The 25,410-nt window shown below is 45.2% G+C and overlaps 2 protein-coding genes and 1 long non-coding RNA gene across 4 annotated transcripts in view; 1 reads left to right on the plus strand and 2 right to left on the minus strand.

The window, feature by feature from the left end:
* Window positions 1-8,373, plus strand: part of LOC146198051 (adenylate cyclase type 1-like) — a 221,539-nt gene extending 213,166 nt beyond the window's left edge. For both annotated transcript variants that reach the window (XM_084593369.1, XM_084593371.1), the window contains exon 22: window positions 229-8,373. In XM_084593369.1, the coding sequence (XP_084449495.1) occupies window positions 229-1,920 (1,692 nt within the window). In that variant the 3' untranslated portion in view covers window positions 1,921-8,373. The remainder of the gene's footprint in view (window positions 1-228) is intronic.
* Window positions 8,374-11,125: 2,752 nt separating this feature from the next.
* LOC146198052 (uncharacterized) lies at window positions 11,126-12,596 on the minus strand. The gene is made up of 3 exons (XR_014704939.1): window positions 12,257-12,596; window positions 11,940-11,988; window positions 11,126-11,342 (listed from the first exon to the last, which is right to left on the minus strand). It is a non-coding gene; the product is annotated as an uncharacterized LOC146198052 (long non-coding RNA).
* Window positions 12,597-18,892: 6,296 nt separating this feature from the next.
* On the minus strand, window positions 18,893-24,781 carry LOC146198053 (neo-calmodulin-like). Its single transcript, XM_084592557.1, has 2 exons — window positions 24,503-24,781; window positions 18,893-19,081 (listed from the first exon to the last, which is right to left on the minus strand). Exons 1-2 carry the CDS (start codon window positions 24,779-24,781, stop codon window positions 18,905-18,907), a joined length of 456 nt encoding a protein of 151 aa, XP_084448683.1. The 3' UTR covers window positions 18,893-18,904.
* Between the last annotated feature and the right edge of the window lie 629 nt (window positions 24,782-25,410).

The following is a 25,410-nucleotide window of genomic DNA, read 5'->3' on the forward strand; positions in this document are numbered from 1 at the left end:
TTTCTGGTTCTAGAACTGATAAATGACAATTCTACACAGCGAGTGCTTGCATAGCCCAAAAATTATTACCATGCATGCAGTTCAGTGTGTGACAGTCATTAGTGACTTGTTTCTTCCAATAACACTAAAGGCAGGAAGGCTGTAATAATATTGCACATGAATCAGCAAGAACACGATTTCATTGTTGTATTTTGCACTCTTCCATTATGGTAAAATCTAATGTTTCAGGTGACCGAAGAAGTCTACCAGCTGCTTCGAGATGGGCCATATGTTTTCCAGTGTCGCGGAAAAGTTAAAGTGAAGGGTAAAGGGGAGATGACAACATATTTTTTAGTCGATCGCAAGACCAGCCGTTCAGCATCCAGCCCGAGGGAAGAGGGTGTGTCTGGTGGTCAGCCTAGTTCAGCATCTCGTCAGGAGGACAGCAGCCCATCTGGAGCTCTCTCTCCACCCTTCAGCTCAGACTCCTTGCAACTAAGAAGAGAGAGCGGCCACGCACCAAACAGCTGGGCAGGACAGCAACAGCAGACAGCATCACTGATGCCACCCCGTGATGATGTACTGCCTTACACACAGCCCAAACCGATCATTGTGTCTAACACACCTCCGCATGGGTCACGATCAAGGGTGAAAACTGGAGTCTCTTCCAAACCTGAGTCTCTCACACGAGGTGATCCCTGGGAGAGCCTGAAACAGATTAGGGTGCCCCCACCATCACTGCCTGGCGACCAAGCAGAAGCTGCACTAAATGACGACTGCAGCCTTGACCCCAGGTCAGACAGTGCCAGCAGCCAGCTTGACAGGCAATCCAGTAGTGGTAGCCTTGTCATGGAAAGTAGCTGCCTGAATGACCGACCATCATCACATGAAAGCTTGTCAGGCCCTGGCTTTCCCATGTTATTGCTAAAGAACTCCAACTGCCCTCAAGCCAATTGCATGTATCCATATTCTCAGTCTATGGGTGACTACGATGTGAGTCCCGGTTTCATAGGCTCAAGTCTGCCTCAAGTTGGGTACTCTCCTAGCCACAATGTTGGACATGACGGCAAGTTGGCATTCAGTCGCATGTTGCCAGAAGTAGCAGCTCCCAACAGAAGGCAGGACACAGAGCATGCAGCATACCTTACAAACTCTTCCGGATCTCGAAAACGAACTCACGAAGAGGCAGTGAACAGCTCGGTGGCACCACCTCCTATCGACTCTCCAGAACAGGTGCCTCGCAAACAGGCCTGCAACTCAAGTCCAGCACTGCAAAGGCTTGTTCAGGCCAAGGTTAAGGCGCCGCTTCTAAGCATGTGTCATGAAGCTGTTGAGGTTCCGTTTGCAGTCTATCAGGAAAACGGTAACTGCAGTGCAATTGCCCAGCCAGGGTATACTGTGACTGATCTTCTCAATGGAAACCCCCCACGTGTGCTCATGAGGCTCGGCGAGGAGCCTGCAGGCGTCGCACTGCGACTGGCCGACGTAGGCGAAGCCTTCACCTCTGGTGGCCATGTTATGGGTGGACCACTGTTGCACCTTGATTCGCGAAGCAGTTGGAGCAATGATGGCTCAAGCGATGCTGATGAAGAAGGAGCCCCCCTGATGGACGGTCATGGTGGTGGCTACACAACAGATGACGCCTCGCTTGCCAATGATCAAGGGCTGACAGATGCGGAGGGGGCTCTGAGTGACCTCAACTCGCTGCTTAATGATGCGGGCCATGAAGGAGACGACACGAGCATCTCTTCACGAGCCAGCAGCCGCTTGCTCAGCATTGACTCACTTAGTGTGACATATGACTCAGAATATGACAACTATGGAGTTGGCTTCAATGGTGCCATGGGCCGCACTGAAGATCTAAGGTCACTCACAGACTGCATAACACGCAACTTTGGCCACTGTGTGAGTGACAATGAAGACAGTGATGTGCTGGCTTGAGTTCTCCCCCACACCATTTTATTTTTCTTTGCACCTACAGCATTGTCAGCTCTGGCAGCCACACCTGTTTTTAGCTCTTTTAAATGGACTTGTTTGTTGAGATGCTTGCTAGGCATAAGTGCACATTTTCTTCAATTGTTTAGCTGTGCCATGGTGTGCTTGTGTGTGTGAGTGCGTGCACAGTAGTATCTTGCTTGTCTAGACTTGGGTTCTCTTTATTATCCACTTGTTTTAAAGTGTGTCCTGGCTGCTTATCAGTAGGCAGCTTATGGCGCACAAGCCTTGGGCACACAAAATTTAGGAGTAAGGGTGAAACTTTGCAATGAAGCATTTTTGCTGTGCAGGCATCATTCGTTGTGACAAGGGACTCTAAACTTAGACTAAGAATACTTTGAACAGTTCATGCCAGCAAAGTGCCTGCAGCCATATTTTTTTTTATTTTGCAAGCTGCATCCAAAAAACAAATGGGCTTTGCCATGCACGAAGAGTTTATTCTGAGGGTTGAGTTGGAGAAGCCAGAGAGTCAATGTATCTGGGCATTGCATTTTAAGTCTCGCTCACAACAGCTTGCAACTCATATGCTGATTTGCCTCTGTGCCAGAAGTATATATTGAGTACTTGAAATCATTTTTCTGTCTTCAGCAATTGGTTGATTTATTATTTGGACTCTTCAGCTTGGGAACCTGTGCCTGGATAACCAAGACACAGCTGTAGCTTGTAGATATGCTTGTATATATATATATATAGATAGTATGCATGTTTGCTTTTACTCTGTTTTGCATAATGCTGCTTCACAAATAGTAATTGTTATAGAAAAAGGTGTGGATGCTTTTGTGAAGAATGGTTGTGGTCATATTTTTCTGTGTGTTTATTGTGACGTAGATTTTGTCATTGCGCATTATTGATGTTCACTATTGAAGCAGGTGCAGTACATGCTGACTTCTGCTCAAAATGTACAGCACACTGCTAGCAGACATTACCAGTTAACATTGTGCAGTCAGCTTCTAGGGCTGGCTCACACTTCTATTAGACTAGAGAATTGAAGCATCTTTTTATCCTAAGTTTCTGTCATGACATGCCTGAAACTCCATTTGATCAAGATTGACAGCAAAAGGCTTTTTTTTTTTTTTTTTTCCACAATATGTGAGTACATTTGAGGCTGTGTGCATTATTTTTGGCTCTTGCGGGTGATGTTTGTGCTGCTCCAAAGACAATGTCCAAACTTACAATTTCGCAGCTCTAAGGAACGCAGGTAAACAGTCACATGTAATTCTTCAACCTGTTAGCTCCACTCTTTTCATACTTTGTTTCGTACACCGTACATCACACTTTGATGCATCGCTTAAAATGTGACCTGATTTAGCTGTCTCACTTCGTAGTCCATTGTGCTAGTCTTCGCTCTAGCACACAGAATTAGTTGCATGTGCAATACTGAAAAGTTAGAGGCTTTACACAGAGGACATTTGGATAAAAAAAAATGTATTTCATATTGCAGCTTGCTTCACTCTGGGATAAAACCTATGCCCGAAGTGCACCATTCACCCACTCTGAAAGCATTTACACCTGCAGTTGTGTAAAGCACTGCACTCTTTTTTTTAACTGTCTGATGTTCACTGAAATGAATGTGCTGCAGCAATCACTCATTTTATGCACCTGCAGCATATATTGCTGGCAGCTTTGCTTTTGAAAAGAAAGACTAATTCTTAACAATAGCCTTCCAAATTTTGTTGTGTGATTGGTACTTTGTCAAGCGTCAGGTGGCATTAACATTAGTTTGTGTAAGATTCAAAAAACCTGCTTTACAATGCGGCCTAAATTATTTGCTGCATCAAAACTTATCGGTAGAATAGTGGCACATGAATAGGTTGCATGAACAGACAGGTACTGTTGCATATGTTAGATTAATACCTCTTCGTTGTTGCACAGAGGTACTGAGGGTCCTGTCCAGCTTACACAGTCTTCTAGGTGGATTAAAATCTCATCGCATACTGTGTGTCTTTGTTTTAAGACAGCATTCAATGAAAAAAGGTTGCGTGTGCATTTTTTAAGCAATATATGAGCAATAGACATAGTACGCTTTGCTGGCAAATGCCTCAAAAATGCTTTTCTTTTTATTTTTTTTATCCCCTCAGGGAGCCTTTTCTAAGTTGGTGGAGTAATAATGTGTTACCTGTCTAACATACTTGGACAGCACTCAAATATTTGGCATCCACAGTGTTTTGTGTTTGCAGTATATTTTTTCACAATTGAGAATTTATCTAGGTGCACATCTGACATAGCATAGTTTTGCACAGTGTTGATTCAGGCACACTCATTGATTTTTTTTTTTATATTTCAGCTTAGTGCTGCATGCAGCACTGGTGTTGAGATCAGAATTCCATGCCACAAACAGTCACTGGCTGTGTTTTAGCGAAGGCACAATGCTTGTTTGTATGATGAAAACTGTGGAGCCCATTTTAATGAATTTTCCAGGAATTAACTACTAAAGTCAATGGAGAGGGACCACGACCATGTGGCTGACTATTAGGTTGTCCTGGTAGTTAATACCACTAGCTCTTTTAGGTAATCTTGTTGTTGCTAATTATAAGGATGAATTATATATCCTAACAATTGAAGTTTCAGAGTGCTTGTTGGGCAGCACTATAAAATACACACACTACCACACTCTTAGCAGTGCAGTGCCTCACAAGCTCGTTGCAAAAGAAAAAGCGCTGTTTTTGGGGTCCCGTAGCAAGCAAAGCATCATAATAGTTTCAGTGGCATGACTTAACTGACTACTTGACACTAATTACAGTATAAGAAGTGCAGAATTAAAAGATAATTAAAATTAAAGATAATAAAGATAATTAAAAGGAATTAACAGGTTACATTTCATCTCACAACCAGACTGAGGCTGCTGTCATAAATAAGAATTAAAAATACACCACAGCCAGCATTCTGCATAGGGCATTCAGCTGTCCCTCTTTCCTGCCACTAATCACTACTTATTCACAGACTGATGGGAAGCATTTATCGTAGCTCCTTTCTCCCTCTGGGCATCATGCTAATCAGTGTACAGCTCACTCTGCACAGTGAGGATGACAATCTCCAGTCCTTTGCTTTGCCTAGAGCCTGGATATTGAAGCTGTTGGCGATACCGTTGCACCTTCAGTTTATAACATGCAGGTGTTAGTTTGGAGACATATTAATTTCAGTCGGTCAACACAGCCACATTTAGCTGTTCAGATGAATGTATTTCAATGTGCCTTTCGGCACTGAATGTTGGGATCCAGCCTTGTGACAAAAACCTGTGTTGTACGTCAGTGTGATCTGCGTAACCCTATTGGATCTGAGCATGAGGACACATCCAAACAGATTCCTGTTGGCAATTCAGCACTTCTGACTGCACCCACCAAAATGAAACTGCGGCTTTGGTTCTTGGGCAGGCAAATAGTGGTGCAAGATAGTCCGGTGCACAGGTGTAGTGGAGAGACACACTGCACAAGAGGCATGTTTTGTCAGCTTTTAATGCTGCAGTGTAACATGCTATACTATACTAGCTGCCAATTATGCATTGTGATGCATGGCAATTTTTCATTTCATGTAGACTATTTCAAGAAAGTGAACAATGCGTCAACCAAAGTACAAACAAAACTGCAACACTGCCCGAAGCCCTGGTCTGTTAATGCAACACTTGTAGATGGTTCTGTCAGCTCACATGTATGTTGTTGAACAAAAGCTCTGCTGCCCTACACAGTGAAAGCTTGTTTGTAAGAAAATGAGGATGTTCATGAAATGGAGCAACCTTTGTTCTCTTTATCATACTGTCATAATCAAATGTGTATTTTGAACAATGAGATGAATCATTGTTTCTTCTGAAACAGTGTCTTCAAGCTGTCTAATGAGCAGGAACCTAATGAACTCTTTCATAGTGCCAATTTTAGTAGCGGTCAGTTACAGTTCAATCCCAGGTTCGAGTGCACTGTGCTACAGCCAAACTCATCTTTGGGAAGATAATAGCTTTCTGATGTTGCTATAACACTGTTAATGTTATTCCTTAGGCGTTTCGTCCTTGGCAGGTACCTGCTTGTTTAGGCAATCTAAGCAGTAGAAGCAATACCGATCTTTGTTTCTCTACTCAATTCTAGCTCATAAGTGGCCAGATTTTGTCCATCTATAAATTGTTGAGAGTACAGCTCTTGCACTGCTCCCAGTGTCAGCTGATCATTGTATTAAAGTTACGAGTCAGTGCTAGCCTCTTCCTTGCTGCAGAACCTGAGCCCGAGTACTGAGGCCACTTTTGCATCTCCAAGTGGTATTATTTTCGAGTGCAGCATCAAGGTTCAAACACAAAAAGTCACACATTCAACAGAAGCAAAGACAGAACAGTTTCTTGCTAATGGTTAAATTATTTATACAGGGTCAATTAACATTGTTTAACATACAGTTAGAAATGAGCAGTTTTACACTCAGTGGCATACATTTGTGAACTGCACAGATCCACTCTTTATGTCTCTGGTTATGTGTAGGCGTCTGGGACACTAATTAACTACACGGTGGCTAAATGCACTACATGCAATATGGCAAAACGCAGTTTACTGAACTTTGCTGTACATTGTAATTTGCCCAATTTACTCAAGTTCACAGGTGCACTAACGGAAGACAACTTTAGGCTTTGATGCAAATCACGTTGGTTTACTTATTCTGTTTTATTCTCCAAAATGAGATCACATGTATCTATTAAGCTATGCTGAACTCAGCTCCAGAAGTCAAACACCTGCTAGACATTTGGGTGTGTTGTGCTTTTCTGCTCTGCTTCAAAAAAAGGTAAACTTTGCGCTACCAATTTTATTAGTACATAATCACTGCATGACCACTAATTTTGTTGGGTTCTGTATGCTAGCTAGTACATTTCAACCAATTGGCTTTTCACAGGAAAAAAAAAAAAGAATTGGGCTTCCTGTCCTCTGTTCTGCAAGACAACTTGATAAATGCACAGCAGTAGCAGGATGATAGAAGGGAGAGGAGAAGCTATTGAGATCTTGGTGCAGCACGTCATCAGATAAAGCACACAAAAAACTACCACTTCCACGTGTCATGACAAATTCTGTGCTTCAGGAATTATCTGAATAGTTCTGCGGTGTAACGGTAGTTGTTGCATTCACTTCTCTCTGCATTAATACAGTTGGAAACACGTCCATGCAATGTTACAGATGTTTCTTCTAGCTACTAGTGGCTCTGATGAAAAGTACACTTGGTGTAGTTGCCACATTTTCTAGACTGAAATATCTCCAGCAGTGTCTATGTGATCTTTTCGAAAAGAGGGCATTTGTGGGTGCCAGTTTCTCACTCAGTTACCTGCCAAGAATCCAAGCGAGTTATTCCTTATGAATGCTATGGATTTCATTCTTTTAAATTTAGAGCTTTACATGTGTAGCTTTTATAGAAAAAGAATTGTGGTATTGTAGCCATCTTGGAATGAACTGGACCATGAAAATTTTTTTTTTTAGGAGCACGATTGCACTTAAAAAGCTTCAGTATTTGTGCTAGCTTAGCTGTTGAAGCTTTGCTGCAGTAATGTTTTTCTTTTATTTTTTGAATCTAAGACTACCTAGAATGTGCCTTGGATGAATAACAAGCTCATGTTGTGCTGCACAAACACTGGCCAATCAGTGATTGTGCTAATAAAGGGAGCATATGTGCATTGTTGTTGGCTGTTTCCAGTATTTTTCCTGCTAATGCCACTCAGCTCTTGGATATATTTTTTCCTTGACAGAACAGGGCTGTGGCATTTCCCCAGTGCCACACATTTACTCACAATTGTACTCTTGCAAGCAATTGTGCATAGCAGCTTGCATAGAAAATACTTGTACATAGAAGACACCTTTCAGTGCACCTGCATTCAGAGTGTGATGACAAATGCCACTCTTTGCACTCCTTTATGCACGTCAATAGTAAGCAAATTAGCAAAGGGCAGCTTACTTACCACCTTTCCACAGTGAGTGATATAGCAGGCTATCCTGAGCAATGCCAAATACACACACATACACACACACATGTTCTGCAACATTTGCGTGTCAAGTTTGCAAGAAAAGGGTATTAGCCTTGCAGAATTTCATTCTACTAGTCTTGTGCTATATAGTAACAAGTGTTGAAATTGTGCACTGCAATTCATCAGTAGGACATGCACAGTGTCGGGCTTCAGCATTGTTCAAACAATTGTCTCTAGAAAGTTGGATGCAATTCCCGGCACTGGCACACTCTGTAAAGCGGTCTGCAACATCCCTTGTGTGACAAAAATAAAGACACCTGCATGCTCATGACAAGCCTGGAGACTGTAGTGTGAAAAGTGACCAAGCATTTTGAGATTGTATGAGAACACTGTGCTCATAATAAATCATTTTTGCATTAATGTTTATTGTGAACCAACTGTGTGTTTGTGTTCCCAGCTGAATAAAAAAAAATGAGTGCAGTTCATTTTCCAATGGGAAAATTCCCAGCTGTGTTTTCGAAACCAAATGGAAGCCCCAATAGGAGTACCAGGGTAGTTGCAATTGAATGCAGTTAAATAGACCCATCAATTGGAATGCTCCAACTGGTTCCAAATACACAACTGGTCCAGTTGTATGGAGTTGGTCTCATCTATATAGACGACTGAAACCAGTGGGAATGTGCAATTGGTTCCAATTCGTATTTGGAATGAATGGCCCGGTGCGAGCCTACAAGAGATGAATTGTTGGTCCTCAACACAAGTAGCAAATTGAAGTGGGTCACAACCAAATATACATATATATATAACGAAGTGTTCAGTAGATGTGCACTAAAATAACTGAAATAAAGTACTAAAATTATAAAATGGGCACAAGCAATAGGTGCCCCATCAATCCTCTCTGCAGTGCAAAAATTTTTAAGCTAGCTTTATTAGAATCAAACATATGAGTGATTGAAAAATTATGTTCCTTCTCTCCCTCCTCAATGCAACCCATGCTGGCATGCAAAAAAAGAAAAGTCGCGGCAGCAGCCCAGCTTACGTCAGTGGGGAGGTCTGCACATAGAGATTGTCGCCCCAATTGGTTGCAAGCGGTTGCCAGGAATACTTTTTAAAAATTAGCAAGTTGTTAGCTTTATGCAGAGTTTTCAAAATTGGCTTCAACATTCTCAAAGACCACCTCTATGAGTTTCTAGTATTAGAATTTTACTGCAAGCGGCATTTCAGGGGCCCTTTAACTTCTAATTACAATCAGTTTGTCTATCCAGATCATCAATGTGGCCGTTCTAGTCCCCCAATAGAATAAAAATTAGCTATGGTTTAGCTTGTATTTAAACCTGGAGTTACACGAGAGCTATCTGGATGGCTACACTTAGGATCGGCTTGAAAGTAAAGACGTGGCTTTTGCACATAGCAGTTTACTGCTATGTGCAAACTACTATGTGCACATAGTAGTTTACTACTATGCTACTATGGCATAAAGCTGAAACTTATGGTTTCAGCTTTATGCCATAGGGGGCACTTTTGACCACTAAAGTGCGATGAGGCGAAAGCCTCTACGCCCGGTGGTCCGAAGCTTTCCACTACGGCGCCTTTTTCTTTGTTTCCACTCCTATCTTTGAGATGAAGAGCCGTACGAATGTGCCTACATGGCCTAGGGATAACGTGAATACAAGGGTTTTGGCAGGCTGATTGTGTAACATGAACTGGTGGCCGAGTTGGTCTGACATATCTAGTGAAGCAGCGCAACGGCAAAAGGCCAGAGGAAGAAAGGGACAGACACAGCGCCGTGTTTGTTCCTTTCTTCCTCTGGCCTTGTGCTGTTGCGCTGCTTCACTAGATAGGCTGACTGTGATATCACCCTCCCATATGAAAGGAGAAGCCAAAGTTGGCATCTCCTGCCAAACGTAATGTCAGGAAGCCCTACGTCCAGTTAGAGCTCGGCCATGTCGGCTACCAGCTACCGCCTCCCATGATTTCTTTTTTCAGACAAGCATGGACAGACACCGGACAGGCATGGCGAAATGGCGAGACCGTGGCCAATGTAGCTCTCGCTACAATATTGACACAGTCGCCAAACCGGTTCATACTGTCACTTAGACACGGGATCCTTGCTTTCTTGCGTGCATTTTCTATGTCCCCAAATAAACTACACCATGTACTTCTACTGGCAATGGTTCCCAACACCCAGATGTGCTCTTAGCGAGATTTTATTCTTTTCCAATTTGTTTCTCACTGTATCAGCTTACCTACCCCTCAACCCTTCTCTGTCATTGCTGTGTGGCGCACTTCCCAGATGTAGCCATCAATGAAATGTGGATCTTCTACATTCTTGAGATATGCCTCACATAGAGCTAGACATCTATTTCATAGTCCCTTAACTGTTGTTCTATGTCTACTCCTTTGCATGTCTATGTTAATAATCCTGGAGTTAATTTTTTTTTTTCTGGATCTCCCTCAACCATTTTGTTGTGCTCAGCTTCCATGCATGTATAGAGAGCGACCTCACTCCTGCCTACATGGTAATTGTACTATGCACAATGGTTCTGCAATGTGCTCAGTGGCCCCAGTGCAACTGTGGGTGCACCATAAGCGCAAGACATATCGTTGTCCCAACAAGGGCAAGTCGGGACATGAAAATGAGCATTAGTCCAGAAAATCCAGGATGGATGGCAACCCTAGCCACCTGCATAATGCAGTGACTTCTAAGGCCACCTTTTACTGAGAGCATCATATTTTGGTCAGGCGCACTCGGAGCACAGGATATGCAAGCAATTTCGCGACGCCCGAGTGTGCTCACACAGTTTCCTGCTTTCAGCTTGGACATGATTCATGGAAACTTTTGCTGCGCTGTAGAGTGTACAAAAGTGTGATCTACCATAAATTTTCTAGTAACAAGAACCTTTACAATATGTAGGTAAAAGTTTTCAGCCGCGCCAACACCAATTAAGCAAGAAGTCTGCGTGTCCTCTGAACATTTTGCATAAATGAATGAAGACCGTGTATACCTATAGAGAAGCTTTTAGACTCGCTAAATCTACATTCAGCAGGAACTTGAATGCAGGCCCAACACATGAAGAGCGCTGTCCCATGTTGTCCGTCCCACGTTGGCGTTTTCCTTTGTCCACATTCTTTCGTCAATCACGCAGCGTGGCCAACGCACAAAATTGTTTTCCCCTTTCCAAGGCCCACCCTAACAAATGTGTGTTAGCGATACCTGGCCATTCAGTGAAAACGTAAACCATGAAATGTACTGCTTTTAATGACATGATTGGGTCAATAATGAAGGCTGCATAACTGAGCCTAAGGAATAGCTGGCTCGCTCAAAAATGCTGAGAAAGTGTAAGCAGATGAAGGTGACTTCTCTGAAGGTCAATGCATCATTTCCCATGTAACAATCATGCTTGATTTGGTGAGTGAAGTCCATTGGTGGAATCATCACTGCCAAAGGAGACTGAAAAGAAAAAAAAAAGGGGGGGGGGATGACAAACCATGACTTGCCTAGAGCAGATGTCACTTGACTGTGTGTGGTGTTTCACTGTTAACAGATTACAACCAATGGCCGGGCCCGCAGCATAACACTAAAAAAGTGCTCAATGTCGGGAAATGCAGGCATAGTGTCGTGCTTGAGTAATGCTTCAGTAGTCAAGTTATACGAAAGCTATACACAGTAGCTACTTCAACAATAAAATCTCCATGTTTTGGGTAGGCAATGCTACAGCCCAGGTTACAATGTAGGATTTCAGTTCTAATCAAGGCAGTAATTGCGACTCGAATGGCACTGACAGCCCTTTTCAAACTAGTGTCTAATCCTTGAAAGCTTTTCACGATTGTAGTCAAGGCGCGCAGAAAGGTTCGAAGTTCAGCACCAGGCTGGAAGAAATCTTGTACCCATTAGAAAGCCGGTAGTGTGCCCGGTGACATTGGAAATCAAACCCAGAACCTTCTGATGATATTTATTCTAGGATGGGCAGGTTACAATGCACGGCAGCACGTCCTTGCATATCAGCGAGAAACATCGACATCAAGCCAGGTTCTTTGACGCACTTACCTCAGCAACGACAACTCAGGCATTCCTGGGTCACTTCCTTTCTTGAAGCCTGTAACAATTGAAAAGTGTGTTATTGCATCACATGATGTTTGTGAAATAATAATCGCCGCTTTCAGGAACTTCATTTGTGCAAGAAGGTTTATGTATTACCCTTGCGTGGCTACAGGGTTACAGTCTACGTACAATCACAAGCCGCATGCATTTACTATCATCAGTTATGAAAGTAGCTTTTTGCTAATCGTTTAATTTAATCTTTTAATTAATGGAAGAGCATGCAAGAATGTGAAATGATCGCGGATAATCATGGGACAGCTTACCCATGTACAACACTGTTGGAATGAAACCCCAGTGAAATACTTTCTTCGCGACGAAGAGAACGAGAGCTGCCTTTTCTTTAGTTTCTGGGCTCATATCCGAAGTTGTACGTTACGTAAATAAGAAGTGAAAAGACCCGGGCAGTTCTCACAATCGTTCACAATCGCAGCATATCACACAGTCACAGCACATGCAAGGTAGATATCCGCCTTGGCACATGTAGCAGCGACGTTAGGATTTGGATATGTGTACGGCTTCGCTCCCTGTCGGATGCACGTGGTCGGATGCAACGGGTCGAACGATCCTTACCATAGAGTTAATACAAAGACTTTTTATACAAAGACTTTACAAAAAGTCTTTGTATTAACTCTATGATCCTTACCATATCCTTACTAAATTACTTCGTAAGTGTTATATCATATTACATAAGCAACCTTAGTTACTGAATAACTTCATAAATATTTTTCTTTGTTGCATCAGTCATCGCTTTCTTTTTTCCGCTGGCATACCATGCCAGCTGCTCCTCCTCTGATATGCGTCGCATTGTCGGCAGTAAATGCAGTAAAATGAATCGCCATCGAGCGACTGTCGAGGCGGGAATTCAAGGGCAAGCTCGAGCGGCTCGAAGGAGGTTCACCCGATTACATGGTTGCTGGAGCATAGGACAAATCAGAACATGTTCTGCTGTCTGTCATGCTTGATGGCACACGATGCTCGCCACACCTGTTCCATACATATTTCGTCCGCCTCATTTTACTCACCAAAGCTTTGTCTGTAGCAGCCCCGCGCAGGCCTCAGAAAAGTTGCTAGTTTTCCCTGTAATTGTAAAAATTTTTTCAAGTGAATCAAATAACTTTATTGCTCTGAGACAGATTTCTGCAGTTGCTTTTTCTTTTGATGGAGCCTTCAGCACTGGTTGGCCCACTTGATATCCCGCCACCCATAGAGCGCACCTCTGTTGGCAAAAGTGTGCCCGGTGAAATTGATAGACTGATTGACTGAAAACTTTACTGCCACCGATATAGGACGTTCTCCTACTCCCCACTCAGGTTCGCGGACCCGAATAGGGGGCTAGGACTCCGCGAGAAGCGCGCAAGAATGCACTGATTCTTCGCGGCCTCAGCCGCCAGGCTATGGACGACTTCTAGTAGAGTTGAACGTTGAGCTAGTTCTCGAGGAAGCTGACCTGAGACAGCTTTGCCTCAAGGTTAAGGATACGAGACAAGACACCTTGTCGGTGTACTTCAGTGCAAAAAGCTCACAACCCCGATATACCTTTCCACGCAATTAGGTATGTCAGAAGCACACACAATTGGCAGATGCTAATCTCGGGATACTTGGTCAAGCATCTCAGCCAAGTGTGGATGGCCTCTTTAGAATAAAAAAAAACTCTATCAAGGGATATGATAAGAAGAGACTATCTGGATTTTCACTTGGCATTGAAGAAATGCAGTATTCTACCCCACAAGAAGGCTTGTTGAAAGAACTACGAGAAATGATCGAGAAGCAGGGTGCTATAGCTTTCCAGGATTCAGCCGGGGTGTTTGTGGATACCTTCTTGGAGTTGATTGGAGCCTACCTCAAATCAACTGTTGCTTCCCATGAAGGAGTATTGTATGTTCAAAGGAGTGGTCTATGTATAGGTTCGAGGGTTGCACCTGCACTGAGAGAAGTATACCTCGCCACATGTGACAGAAGAATTCAAACAGCTATGAAAGACAAAGGCTTTGTAAAGATTGTTAGATACGTTGACGACAATTTTTGGTGATGTGCGATCTAGAGGAAAGAAAGGCGACAGATCAACCAAGAGACATAGCACGTGTGTTTGAAGAAAGTTGCCCTGATCTAAGATTCACCTGGGAGCTTCCAAAGGGAGGTGTTTTGCACTTCCTGGATTTGAGTCTCGAATCCTTACAAAGCACTTATGTTGGACTTACCAACCTAGAGCGATAAGCAGTTCCTTCCATATACATCCCAGCATTAAACGACAGTAAAAAGAGGTGTTGCGTAGGCTGCGTTGACGTCGGCTTTCAACAAGTCCTGCCCCCACCGTGTCAGGAAAAGCTTTTTATGCCAAACTGAGAGGCTTCTGGAAGCAGGGTTTCCTGAGTATTTACTGTGTAGCATAACAAAAAGCCTTGTGCTGCCGAACAAGCGGAGGATTCAAAAAGAAGACTTTACTCAAAGAAATAAGTGGTCAGTGGTACCATATATTCATGGCTTAATTTGATGAAGATTGGGCACGACACGGCATTCGGGTTGTTCCAACGACACCAAACAGAGCAAAAGGCATGTGTGCACGGGTGAACAACCAGGAGTTTAAGTCTAGATGCAAAACTGCGCACCGGACAAGGTACTCCAATCATATCCAGGGGATTGTCTATCAGGTCCCTTTGCACTGTGGAAAGCAATACATTGGGCAAACAGGAAGATGCATTAATGACAGAATTAGTGAGTACGCTGCGGCAACATCGGAGAAGTCGGGCACTAACCTCTCAGTGAACTACAAAGACTGCTTTATTTGCAAAGACCGAAAATGTCCAGCTGACCGTCACAATGTGGAGGTTTTGAAAAGGATTAAGGACAGGTTAGCAAGGGAAATTTTCGAAGCATGTGCAATCAAGAACTCGAGAGATCAACATGTCAGCACGCCTTCGGTGGTATTGTTTAAAAAGGAATTAGATTTTTTACGCTTACCGGCGGGACGTTAAAGATAAGGAATAAGTTGGCTGCAGACGCAAAGTGAAGGGAGAAGACGTGCAGGTTCTGATCAGTGTAGTTGTCAGTGCAGCATTGTCCTTGTGTTTGTGTGTGCTTCTTCTGTTTTGTTTTGTTACCTGTTCTGCTGCCTTCTACCAAAATGTGGACGACTTCTTTCTGGGTCTCAAGATTTTCGCTTTGTAGAAGGGACTCCCAAGCTTCCGAATCTCGAATGTTAGCCATTGCCCCAGGCGAAGGGGCATTGCCAGATTATGTAGTCTACTGTACCCCTCTCTGTCCGCAGTGTTTACAGCTTTTGTGTTGTCTGACCTCTATTCTTAAGTGGTGCAGCCAAACTGGGTTGGGGGTAATTTCCGGCCTGTAGTCTGCGAAGACTTTTGGCCTCTTCGTTGTTTAGTTTTTTATGTGGAGTGGAGAATGTCTTTTTTTTTTTTTTTTTTTTTGTGAGTTTGTAGTATTCACAGTTCTCGTAGCAGGTGTTTAACCTCTCCTCGGGTTCTGGATTGTCGACCTGCTCAACGTTCGTCCGGTGGTAGATATCTCGGGCGAGCGCGTGAGCGGCTTTGTTTCCAGACACTGATTCGTGACCTAGGGTCCATTTTATTGTGATCCTCTGTGAGATCACCTTGGATTCGAGAATTTTCTTAGCCGCGGCCGATACTCTTCCTTTTGTCAAGTTCCAAATGGCTGTTTTGCTGTCACTTATAATCACTTTGGCTTTTGTGCCGACGCAGGCTAGCGCGATTGGTATACCTCTTCAGCGATGACAGCTGCATTTCTTGTTTTTATCGATGCCGTGATTAGAGAGGCGTTCCGGTTCCGTCCACCACTGCCGCGACTGCAGCTCCCGATTTCCCGGTGGCTGCGTCAGTGTACGTCACGGAGTTGGATCAAGCCTGCTCATCTTCTTTTCGATGGTTTTGGCTCTGTCTTCTCTTCTTTGTTGTGAATGGGGCTCATGTTTCTTGGAATGGGTGGGATGTACAGGTTGGTTCTACAGTTCTAGCCAGGCTGATCTTAGAGTCGGCCCGTCCCTCTGTCGTACTGGAGCCCGACCCATTTTAGAATTTGCCTTTCCGTCTCGGATTGACTGAGTCTTTCCATTTCCGCTATTCTTGTGACTTCCATTATTTCCTCCCATGTTTGGCGAAATACACGCGGAGGAACGGATTATTCTCTGCTCGCGCCTTCAATCTTTGAGCAGAAACTCGCTCTCGTATAGTTTACCGCAGCTCAAGCCTTCAGGTCGCACAAGTTCAGTTAGGGAACTTCAAATTTGGTCCTGAATGCACGCGTACCCTTTCAACGTGGTAAAGTTTTGCAAGGCCCCGTTCTCCAGAAAAACTGGCGTCGGCATTGTGGGCGACAAATAACTGGCATATGCCTTTGACAGGTAGTGGTAGTTCGGTGACATGGCGAGGAATTGATTGATCGACGCGCATAATGTGATGAATATGTAGCTCAGGTTCGCCGCCGATCGACTGTCGGCCATCGAAGGTTGGGTGTTGATAGAAGGGTGCCAAGAGCCTATCTTTCCACTCTCGCGTCACCATCGTTGTATCTTCCAGGTGGCAGGCGACAGCTCCGCATTGGAGTACTCCGGTAACGGTGAGGCTAACACGGTACACGGTTAGCGGACGTAAGCAACCGGCACTACGCCTTTCTATAATTACTGTAAAATCTTCCCTGTCAGGAAGGAAAAAGCCATATTTGTCCACGAAGAAGTGAATTGCGTCCATCAACAGCCTGCGCATTCATTATTAAAATGTTGGGATGTAATAGCGTGCCCAGTCTACTTTCAAAGCGATAGAATTAGAGCGCATGTTCGCCGGAAACTCCGGTGTCGCAGCTACGAAATTACCAGATTAGTCGAAACAGTTATGATCTGATAGGTCGTAACGTTATTCAGTTACCGTTGTGCAAAAAATATCTTGCAGAAAATAAAAAAAAAGTGGCGGGGCGGAAATCGAACTGTTTTCCTTTCGAGTGAAAACCGGGCGCGTTACCTCCACACGGCTGGGAAGAGTTCATTCAGGGCGATTGCTAAAGGCCTTACGCGACAGCCTCATGCAGCAACCATGCACGCGTTTTGTTACAGCAGCCCTTACTTGAAATTGAGGCCACTATAATTAGCAATTAAGTAACACTATTACTCAGCATTACTATAGCTAGATACAACTCAAGAAAAAAGCGGCAGGTGCGGAGGCTCTTCAGCCATTTGCATCGGCCGATCCTCGTGGCTCCACTGGTAACCCGAATAAGGCGCAGTAGGCCATCTCTCAATTGCCACACCCTGCACTGTAAACAATGTGTGTGAAATTACGGGTATTTTTAAAGAAACTTTCTGTACCAGTACAGGGAATATCTGTTCTACTTCATTGACCGAAACACGTTCACGAAAAAAACAGTATAGTTTTCTGTTTTCCAGTCGAAACCTAGCTTGATTGGAAGGCAAACCATTCGATATATTTTTGCCGTTTGTTCTATTTTCTACCGCAAATTGATTTTTACTTGAATAGTAGGTAAATTCTGAATAGTAAGCGAAATTGTATGACAACCCCGAAGACGCTGTCCGACGATCGGCTATCGGCTGCGTAACAATTTCGATTCGAAAGAAGATAACTAGTGGTGCCACATTGAGGTTCGTTGTTGGTTGGCTCCCTGCTACAGTGGTATCTGTTACGCATATTTCCACTTCCCTCGTGGAGGAAGGAAATATCTTAAGAGAGGCCCTGACGTCACTTTTTTGAAGCCGGCGCGGCCGCGACCGGACCAGCGCCATCTGACCGGACGCCGCAATGTCTCTCCTCCTCCTTTACCCTCGGCGTTTTCTATCTCCGCGACGCTCATGTACCTCGGGCCCTCAGCAACACTGTTGCTAGTGGCCCGAGTTTTCATAGCAACAGCGACGCCAACTTAGCTAACCCTAAATTTTGACGTCACTTCCGCCACACTTTCTCCAACGGCTGTTGCGAAGCCAACCTTATGGGTGCCATCGAGTGTCGCCAGCGCCGTGAGATATTCGTGAGATGTAGTTGGCAAGGCTTCCGCCTTAAAATAGTGTTCATTGAAGAAATTTGCGCTTAACGCAATTTTATTGATGCTAAAGGCAGCAAACGCGCTTTGAAAACGAGTAAAAAAAAAAGATATATTTGCATCATTATTTTCACTGGGACAGACAAAAAACAGAAATAAAAAGCGAAAAACGCCGTATGACAGAAAATTTTCGTCAATTTACAAAAATTTTCTATCAATTGTAGACAGAAAACATTGTAAAATCACAGAAAAATTAATAAACAGAAAACATAGCAGAACAGAAAATTTCTGGTAGGACAGCTTGCAGAAAATTTCTGTATTTTTCAACAAAACTTTTTTACAGTGTGCGTTATCCCGCTTGCGGGTCCAAGATCAGTCGCGAGGACATCAACCGACGTCATTGGCTGCAGAGAGCTCTTTGAAGGGAAAATACCACTTTTTTCTAGAGTTGTGTTTCTAATTAGCACTCCGAAGACAATTAGCAATAACTGAATGTCTATACGGCAAAACTATCGCATGAGCTCTAAAGGATTCTTTGCGTCCTCTGTCCGCACCTGCACTTGCTGCAAACCTATACCTTTTGTAAAAGTGGTAGAAAGAAAAATGTGGGTAAGTTGGCGCAACCTGTTGTATTTAATTGCAATTTGCTACGAAATTATTTAAATTATAATTTGCATAATTTATAGCAACTGACGTTCACCCCACACACGCTTCACATGTGTGATGTCTCGATCTCGTTTAATGTATTCTGCTTTCGATTTACTTCTCAGCGCAGTGCAATGACTATAGACGGTTTTCGCGGGTTTCCAAGCCTGTAATGGGTGGCTGCAAGCTTTTCTCGTGGCATATAAAGACATACAAAGTGAAGCAAAATTACACGGAGGTTTTCATGTTTAGGTCGAGGTGATCAGCGCTACGAACTCGTCGTAGTTAATTTGGCCGTCTCCGTCAACGTCAGCTTCCCGTATCATTGCATCGACTTCCTCATTCGTCAGCTTTTCTCCCAGAGTCGTCATCACATGGCGCAGTTCTGCTGCAGTGATGAAGCCCTTTCCATCTCTGTCGAAAACCTGCGCAAAACACAACAAAAATATACTGTTTATTCGCGCGTGTACATTATGTACTGGCAAATTTGCTCGTCACCTTGCAAGAGCTTCCGCGCGGAGACGTGCGAGGCCATGTGCGCTAACCTTGATTACGCAAGAGACTCCTGTGCATCTCTAGAGCTAGAACCTCGATGGGCAAAGACTCAGACATCGAGGTACCCTATAGTGACCCTACTTGATCCTGCATGCACGCGTGCCCCTCAATCGTGCAGTGAGGGAAAGGAGGAAGGCAGGAGTGAAAGAAGAAAGTTGCGTATAGTGTAGGGCAGTGGAATAAATTTCGACTTCCTAAGTCGTCCCTTAACGTGCACTGATATTACCGAGTACTCAATACCAGTTTTAGAGCGCAGCTCTTACACGCCCGTTCTTGAACTGTGCTTAGTCGATGTGGTTGCCGCCGCATCCGGCTATCTGCAATCCGTGGCAGGCAGTAGCAGAGCGAAGTACTACCTGCCACGGCTAGCAGTGAAATATCTTGCGACTGACCACTGCTACCAACAGCCTTTTCGTACGATTTCCCGTTTTGTTTTCTTGAGGCTATACGTATCTGATATTCCTTGGGAGATTTTGCAACTAGCTTCGCCTTGTAAGGCGATGAGCTCAAGACGGTGCTTGCCTCCGGATTCCTTCTTTTTGCTTTTTTTTTTATATATAGCAGGCACAGAAGAAAGAGCTTGAAAGCTCGTGTCACTATGAGCAGGCTCCTCATTGTCTTCGGTAGAAGTAGGCAGATAGAGTGCGGGAATCTTGGCATTGACCGCAAGTCGGATCACGGTATCTTGCAATGGTCTGATGAAATGTAATAGCTAGGGCCAGCTGTGCGTGACAGTCATATCTACATGATTTATCATATGGAATAATGTAATTTGCATTTGTGATGTCACATGGTTGGGATTTCTGTATGAATGTGTGATATAATTTTTTCTCACACATATCCTGGTATCCCATGGATTATATAGATCACAGTTGTCTGATCTCATATAGATCATATAGGATCATATGGATTATATCGATCATAGTTGTCTGATCCCATACAGTTGGTGATATGTGTAGGACGCAATGATATTGTACAGTCATTTGTGCGAGATCATACAAATATCATACACATTTTTTTTTTTTTCAATCCAATGGCGCTTCATCAAACTCAGGGAGTTGGGATCATCCAGCGGCACTCGATAAAATGGCCAAACACCCCACCTCGTTCAATATGTAGCCCTCGTCGTCTTTCGTTTGTACGTACGGGCCATTCTAGAAAACGAGACAAAAAAAAATTCAGAGCTAAATAATGCAATTTGCGCAGCAGAGACTAACTGCTTCCTCTGAGCGACGAACTGCCGCGTTTTGCTTCTTCCATAGGCTCCTACTGAATCAATTTTATAGTTATGAAGATTACCATATCGGGAACTGTGTTTCCACAGCTAGCCAAGGAGATGCGTCCCTTTATTAATTGTCGCAGTAGTTCGCGGCTACGCTGCTGCACTGGTCCATAGAAACGGGACGTCAGAATTTTGCACCTTTTTGGCGGGACAGTCATTCCCCGAAAGTCGCTCAAGTATTTTTTCCGGAAGTGGGCAACACAAGATTCTCGCCCCGTATTTTAACACATTTAGCGGACACTTAGCAGCACCTAATGGTGGTTTAAGAAACCTACTTTATCTCAAAAATTTTACGCTGGGTCGTGCGCTGGATGTTGCTAAACGAGACATGTCTCATTTTGCCCCATGTCTTATTTTACCTCGCCCTACGTAAGCAGGGCAAAAAAAATAAAGCGTCTTCTTTTTTTATCTTTTTTTTTTTTTGCGCAACACCGAGACTGGGCGCATAAGGTCAGAACCATGGTCAGAACTATTAGAATGATAAACTAGTCTGATAAGGTGCGAAAAAAGCTCGATGCTGACGCAATATCCGCTGATGACGTACGGTACCAAAGGACCAAAGTCGCACTGGCAGCTATCGCGCCATGACATGCACTTTAACTTCGTCGCTCTCAAGAAATTAGCTGACAATTGTTACTTCTTAATGCGAAATTTGACCGCAGCTCATCGGCTTTTTCAGCTTTTCGATAGATGGAGGTAAAGGTTTCGAGCAAAACAAGCATATGGACAATTAAACAACCTTTGATATTTCACACGTTTCGTCTTCAAGAGACATTCCACTACCAGTTCTTGGTCTAAACGTATATGTGACCTGCGCTACAACAGGAAAGGCGGCGGTGGCACAAGGAAAAGTAACTGTGAACGCAGCGGCAGACGAAGGACTTCCACCGGTTGCCTCGCTCATGGCTTAGAAAGAACTGGCAGATAATTAACTATTTATAAGGCAGGCGGTTCGCAGTGGCGAACGGCGGCGGCTATGCATTTCTGCTCGGCCGATGCGGGCTACCAAGAGTTGCATCGTACACAACCAGCGCCCCATTGAACGCACCAAAAGTTGACCGGCGTTCTAAGCATATGAATTTAATTTTATGCTGGTAGCATGCGATGCCAGCAGACGCTTTCCTGCTCCACTCGCCCAGCCCTCCGCGGCGGCGGCAGCGGCGCGCGCATGAACAGTGCAGAACCTGGTGGGACAACGCCGAGAGAGAGAGAGAGAGAGCTTTATTTACTCCGGATGTCGTGAATTAGGGCAGGTGGGTCCTGTGTGGCCCCCAGGTGGGAGCGACATTCTGGGCCCACGAAATAAGTGCAAGTTGTGTGTTCTTGTCGGGCTTGATAAGGAGTTGGTGCCAGCTTTCCGCAGAGGGAGCTGGCAGGAGGGCCATTGGGGGCGGCTTATTTATGCATCCCCAGAGGGTGCGGTGCGCCTGAGTGGCGGGTTCTCCGTTGTTGCAATTTGAACATGCGGGGTCGTATTCCCCGTTAGTAATTAGTGACAGCCTTGAGTGACTAAGAATTGAATGTGTCTGCAATTCGCGGAGTAGGGTGGCTTGTGCTCGGTCGAGGTCGGGGTGGGGAGACGGGAAAAGGCGTCGCGTCTCTTTGTGAAAATTGGTCATTTCGGCGAAAGTCTGGGGGGCTTCAGCTAGTGCGTCTGTATGCGTGAGAACGACTGCCCGGATTGTTAATCCTCGGGCAAGTTGGTCGGCCTCATCGTTTTCAGAGTTGCCCGCGTGGGCGGGTACCAAGACTATAGGTTAATTTTGTGGTCAGGAGTGCAGCTGCACAGGATGCGTGCAGCAGGAAGGCAGATGTAGCCTGTCGAAAAATTTAGAATTGCTCTTTTTGAATCACTGAGGACTGTACGCGTACGCGGGTCAGCGATGGCCAGCGCTATCGCTGTTTCTTCCGCTGCGGTGGGGGAGGAGGCGCGCACCGCGGCGGCTATGCTCTGGCTTAGTGCTGAGGGCGCGCGTCGTGTCGGCAGGGTATGACCAGGGAGCATGTTTTTTTGGTAGCGGTTTGACAACGAGGCGGCTGTGTACACATGTCGGGAGGGGGGCTGTGGGATGGAGATCGCCAGGATGAGACGGCCGTGATTTGTCCTGGAGAGGCGATGAATTTGGGCTTTCTTGTGTGCCTCAATAAGTTCGGAAAGAGTAAGAGGTGTCGTGTGCGAGCGTATTGTGGCAACCCTAGGGCAGTCTTGTACACCGAGCGGATGATGCTGTTAACTGCCTCCTCATCTTTTCGGCGAATGTTACAGTAGGGATAGGAGTATACTATCCTGCTAACGAGGAATGCTTGTGTTAGCCGGCAGAGGTCATATCCTTCGTCATGCCTCTACGACGTGTGAAGATGCGGCGGATAAGGCCGATTATTTGGTGAGCTGTGGTGCAGAGGCGTTGAATTGCTTCAGAGTTTTGTGTATTGTTCTGTATTACCATGCCCAGGACACAAATGGTCTGGACGGAAGGTATAGGGTGTGTGTCGATGTGGAGCGTGATGAGCTCAAGAGCTGCGGGAGCGGGTCGGCGCACTGTCCTGTCGCGGATGACAAGCAGCTCCGATTTTGTTGGGGAGCATGTGAGGCCGTTCGCCTGTACATAGGTGTGGACGGTGTTAATGGCTGTCTAGAGGGAGCTATGGATGTCCCCGTCAGAACCAGTGTTGGTCCAGGGGGTGATATCGTCGGCGTATAGGGAGTGTTTTACGTGAGGTATGGCGTTTTAAAGTGGGGGAAGGCCCCTCATGGGGACATTAAAGAGGAAAGAGGAGAAGACTGCACTTTGTGGGGTTCCTCTGGTGTCCAGAGTAATCTTGTCACTGATGGGTTCGCCAATGTGGAGTTCTGCGGTGTGGTTGTGCAGGAAGTTTGCGATGTAATTGTAGGTACGGCCGGGTGCCTACATTCATCTGAGCGAAATTTGTCAAGATGGAGGCGTGTGGTATACGTTGTCAAACACCTTGCTAATAAATATCGAGGTCGAGAATTGTCCGTGTGGCCCGGATGGGACCTGGGTCGAGTATGTCATGTATTTGCCACATGATGTCTTGAGTGGAGAGTCCGGCTCTGAACCCGGTCATAGTGGTCGGAAGGAGATCTTCTTTGTGTGGTTTTTAAGTCTGTTAAGGATAACATGTTCCATGACCTTACCGAGACAAGATGTAAGGGAAATAGGTCGGAGATTGCCTAGCTCAAGTCGACTTAGACGCCGCGAAACGCAGGAACGGGGGTCAAATAGCTATGCTTTAAAATAATCATGCAGTTAGCGATCACTAGTCACTACCCCGGCCTTCTCTTGCAGCATGCGGCGAAGCCAAGAACGGTGACACAGGGCATGTTCACGCGCAGTCACCAGTCACCAACAGAGGTTGCGTGATGGGCATCGAACTATCTGCATGCCTCGAGCGCTCAGTTTTGGAGCGAAAAAAAAAACAACAACAGTGGATTCTGTCACGATACAGACCAGTAGAGAAAGAATACTTCTTTTCAAAAACTGGTATCACCTCACGATTGACACTAACCACCAGACTAACGAATAAAAAGCAAATCAGCCAAGAACGTTAGATACACAGTGTAATTTTCCAAGTAACAGAATTTCGCAACGGCTGACAGCTCCTTATTATTAGTCATGGAGGAAGGATTAAAGTTCTTTCCTTCCTCCATGTTATTAGTCTTTTCGTTCTACTTAGTATTATTTTACATATATAAAACTTTGGATTCCTTCGTTGAAACACGCGGTTCCTGCTAGTACATATCGATATTCCTGGTGGTCGACTGCTAACTACCCTTATGAAGTGTACCATATAATTGAAGGGACTTGCATGCTCCTAGTGTGTATGATGGAGCCTGGCCGCCCGGTTATGTGGTGTTTCCTTTCTATATGTACAGTACGTAGTTGTTCCGGGGCTCGAGTGAGCCGCCGCATTTGATTTTGGCCATGCACATCGTGGTTATACGCAAAGCGAAAAGAAGCCCGGCAAGCGCACTGCTGGGGGCTCTTACCCTAAATGCCTCCCGGATCTCCTCTTCGGTGTCCGCGCTACGTGCCTTCTTGCTCATCAAAACAAGGAACTCTGGAAAGTCGACGGTGCCGTTCTTGTCGACGTCCACCTCCGCGATCATTTCCTTGAGCTCGGCCTCGGTCGGGTTCTGGCCGAGAGCGCGCATTACGGTACCTAGCTCTTTGATGCTGATGGTGCCATCGCCGTCCTTGTCGAAAAGCGCGAACGCCTCGCGGTACTCCGCGACCACGTCCTCGGAGAGCTGCGTGCCTGTAGCCATCAGGTTTGGGCCTCTGACGATTGGTGTCGCCTCCTTGTCTGCGCACAGCTGTGGACTCCTGCCACCACTTCTGCTGTTGCTGCTGGCCGAGCCCCGGTGTTTGGCTGCACTGGCCGCTGGAGGTGCTGTGGAGGTGGTTGTAACTGCTGCGGTGTTGTGTGGTGGGACCTGCGCTGGCTTCGGCTCGCCCAAGGACCACTTCACGCGCTTGCCTCTCGCGACCACCTGCGCTCGATCTAGCCCCGGCCTTCTATTATTTCTCTTCTTCTTCCCCTAATTGTTAACAGCAAAAGCGGATATTCATCTATATAAAAGAAATGTTATATATTTCTCGAGCTAGCCGCCGTCCAGCTGGTCGGGGACGTCGCCTGCCAACGTCTGCCGGCCTGCGTCTGAGGCGGGGGCTATCGCCACCCATCACAAGCGACGGAAAACCACTGTCTCTTTCTCTCTCTCTGATTTTTCTTAATCAAAGACGCCGGTGATGGGCCCTAGAGAGGTGAGAGGGTGGGAGTGGTGGTAATTCAACTTTTGTTTTAAAGAAAAATAAAGAGCGCCCTCAAGGATGGTCTTCTACAGGCACTGTACGTCTACTTGTCTAAAGTCAGTAGACCTTGGTTTTACGGAGA

The sequence above is a fragment of the Amblyomma maculatum genome, chromosome 2 (genome assembly GCF_055883805.1).
Source record: "Amblyomma maculatum isolate TAMU_Amacu chromosome 2, ASM5588380v1, whole genome shotgun sequence".
Lineage (NCBI taxonomy): Eukaryota > Metazoa > Arthropoda > Arachnida > Ixodida > Ixodidae > Amblyomma > Amblyomma maculatum.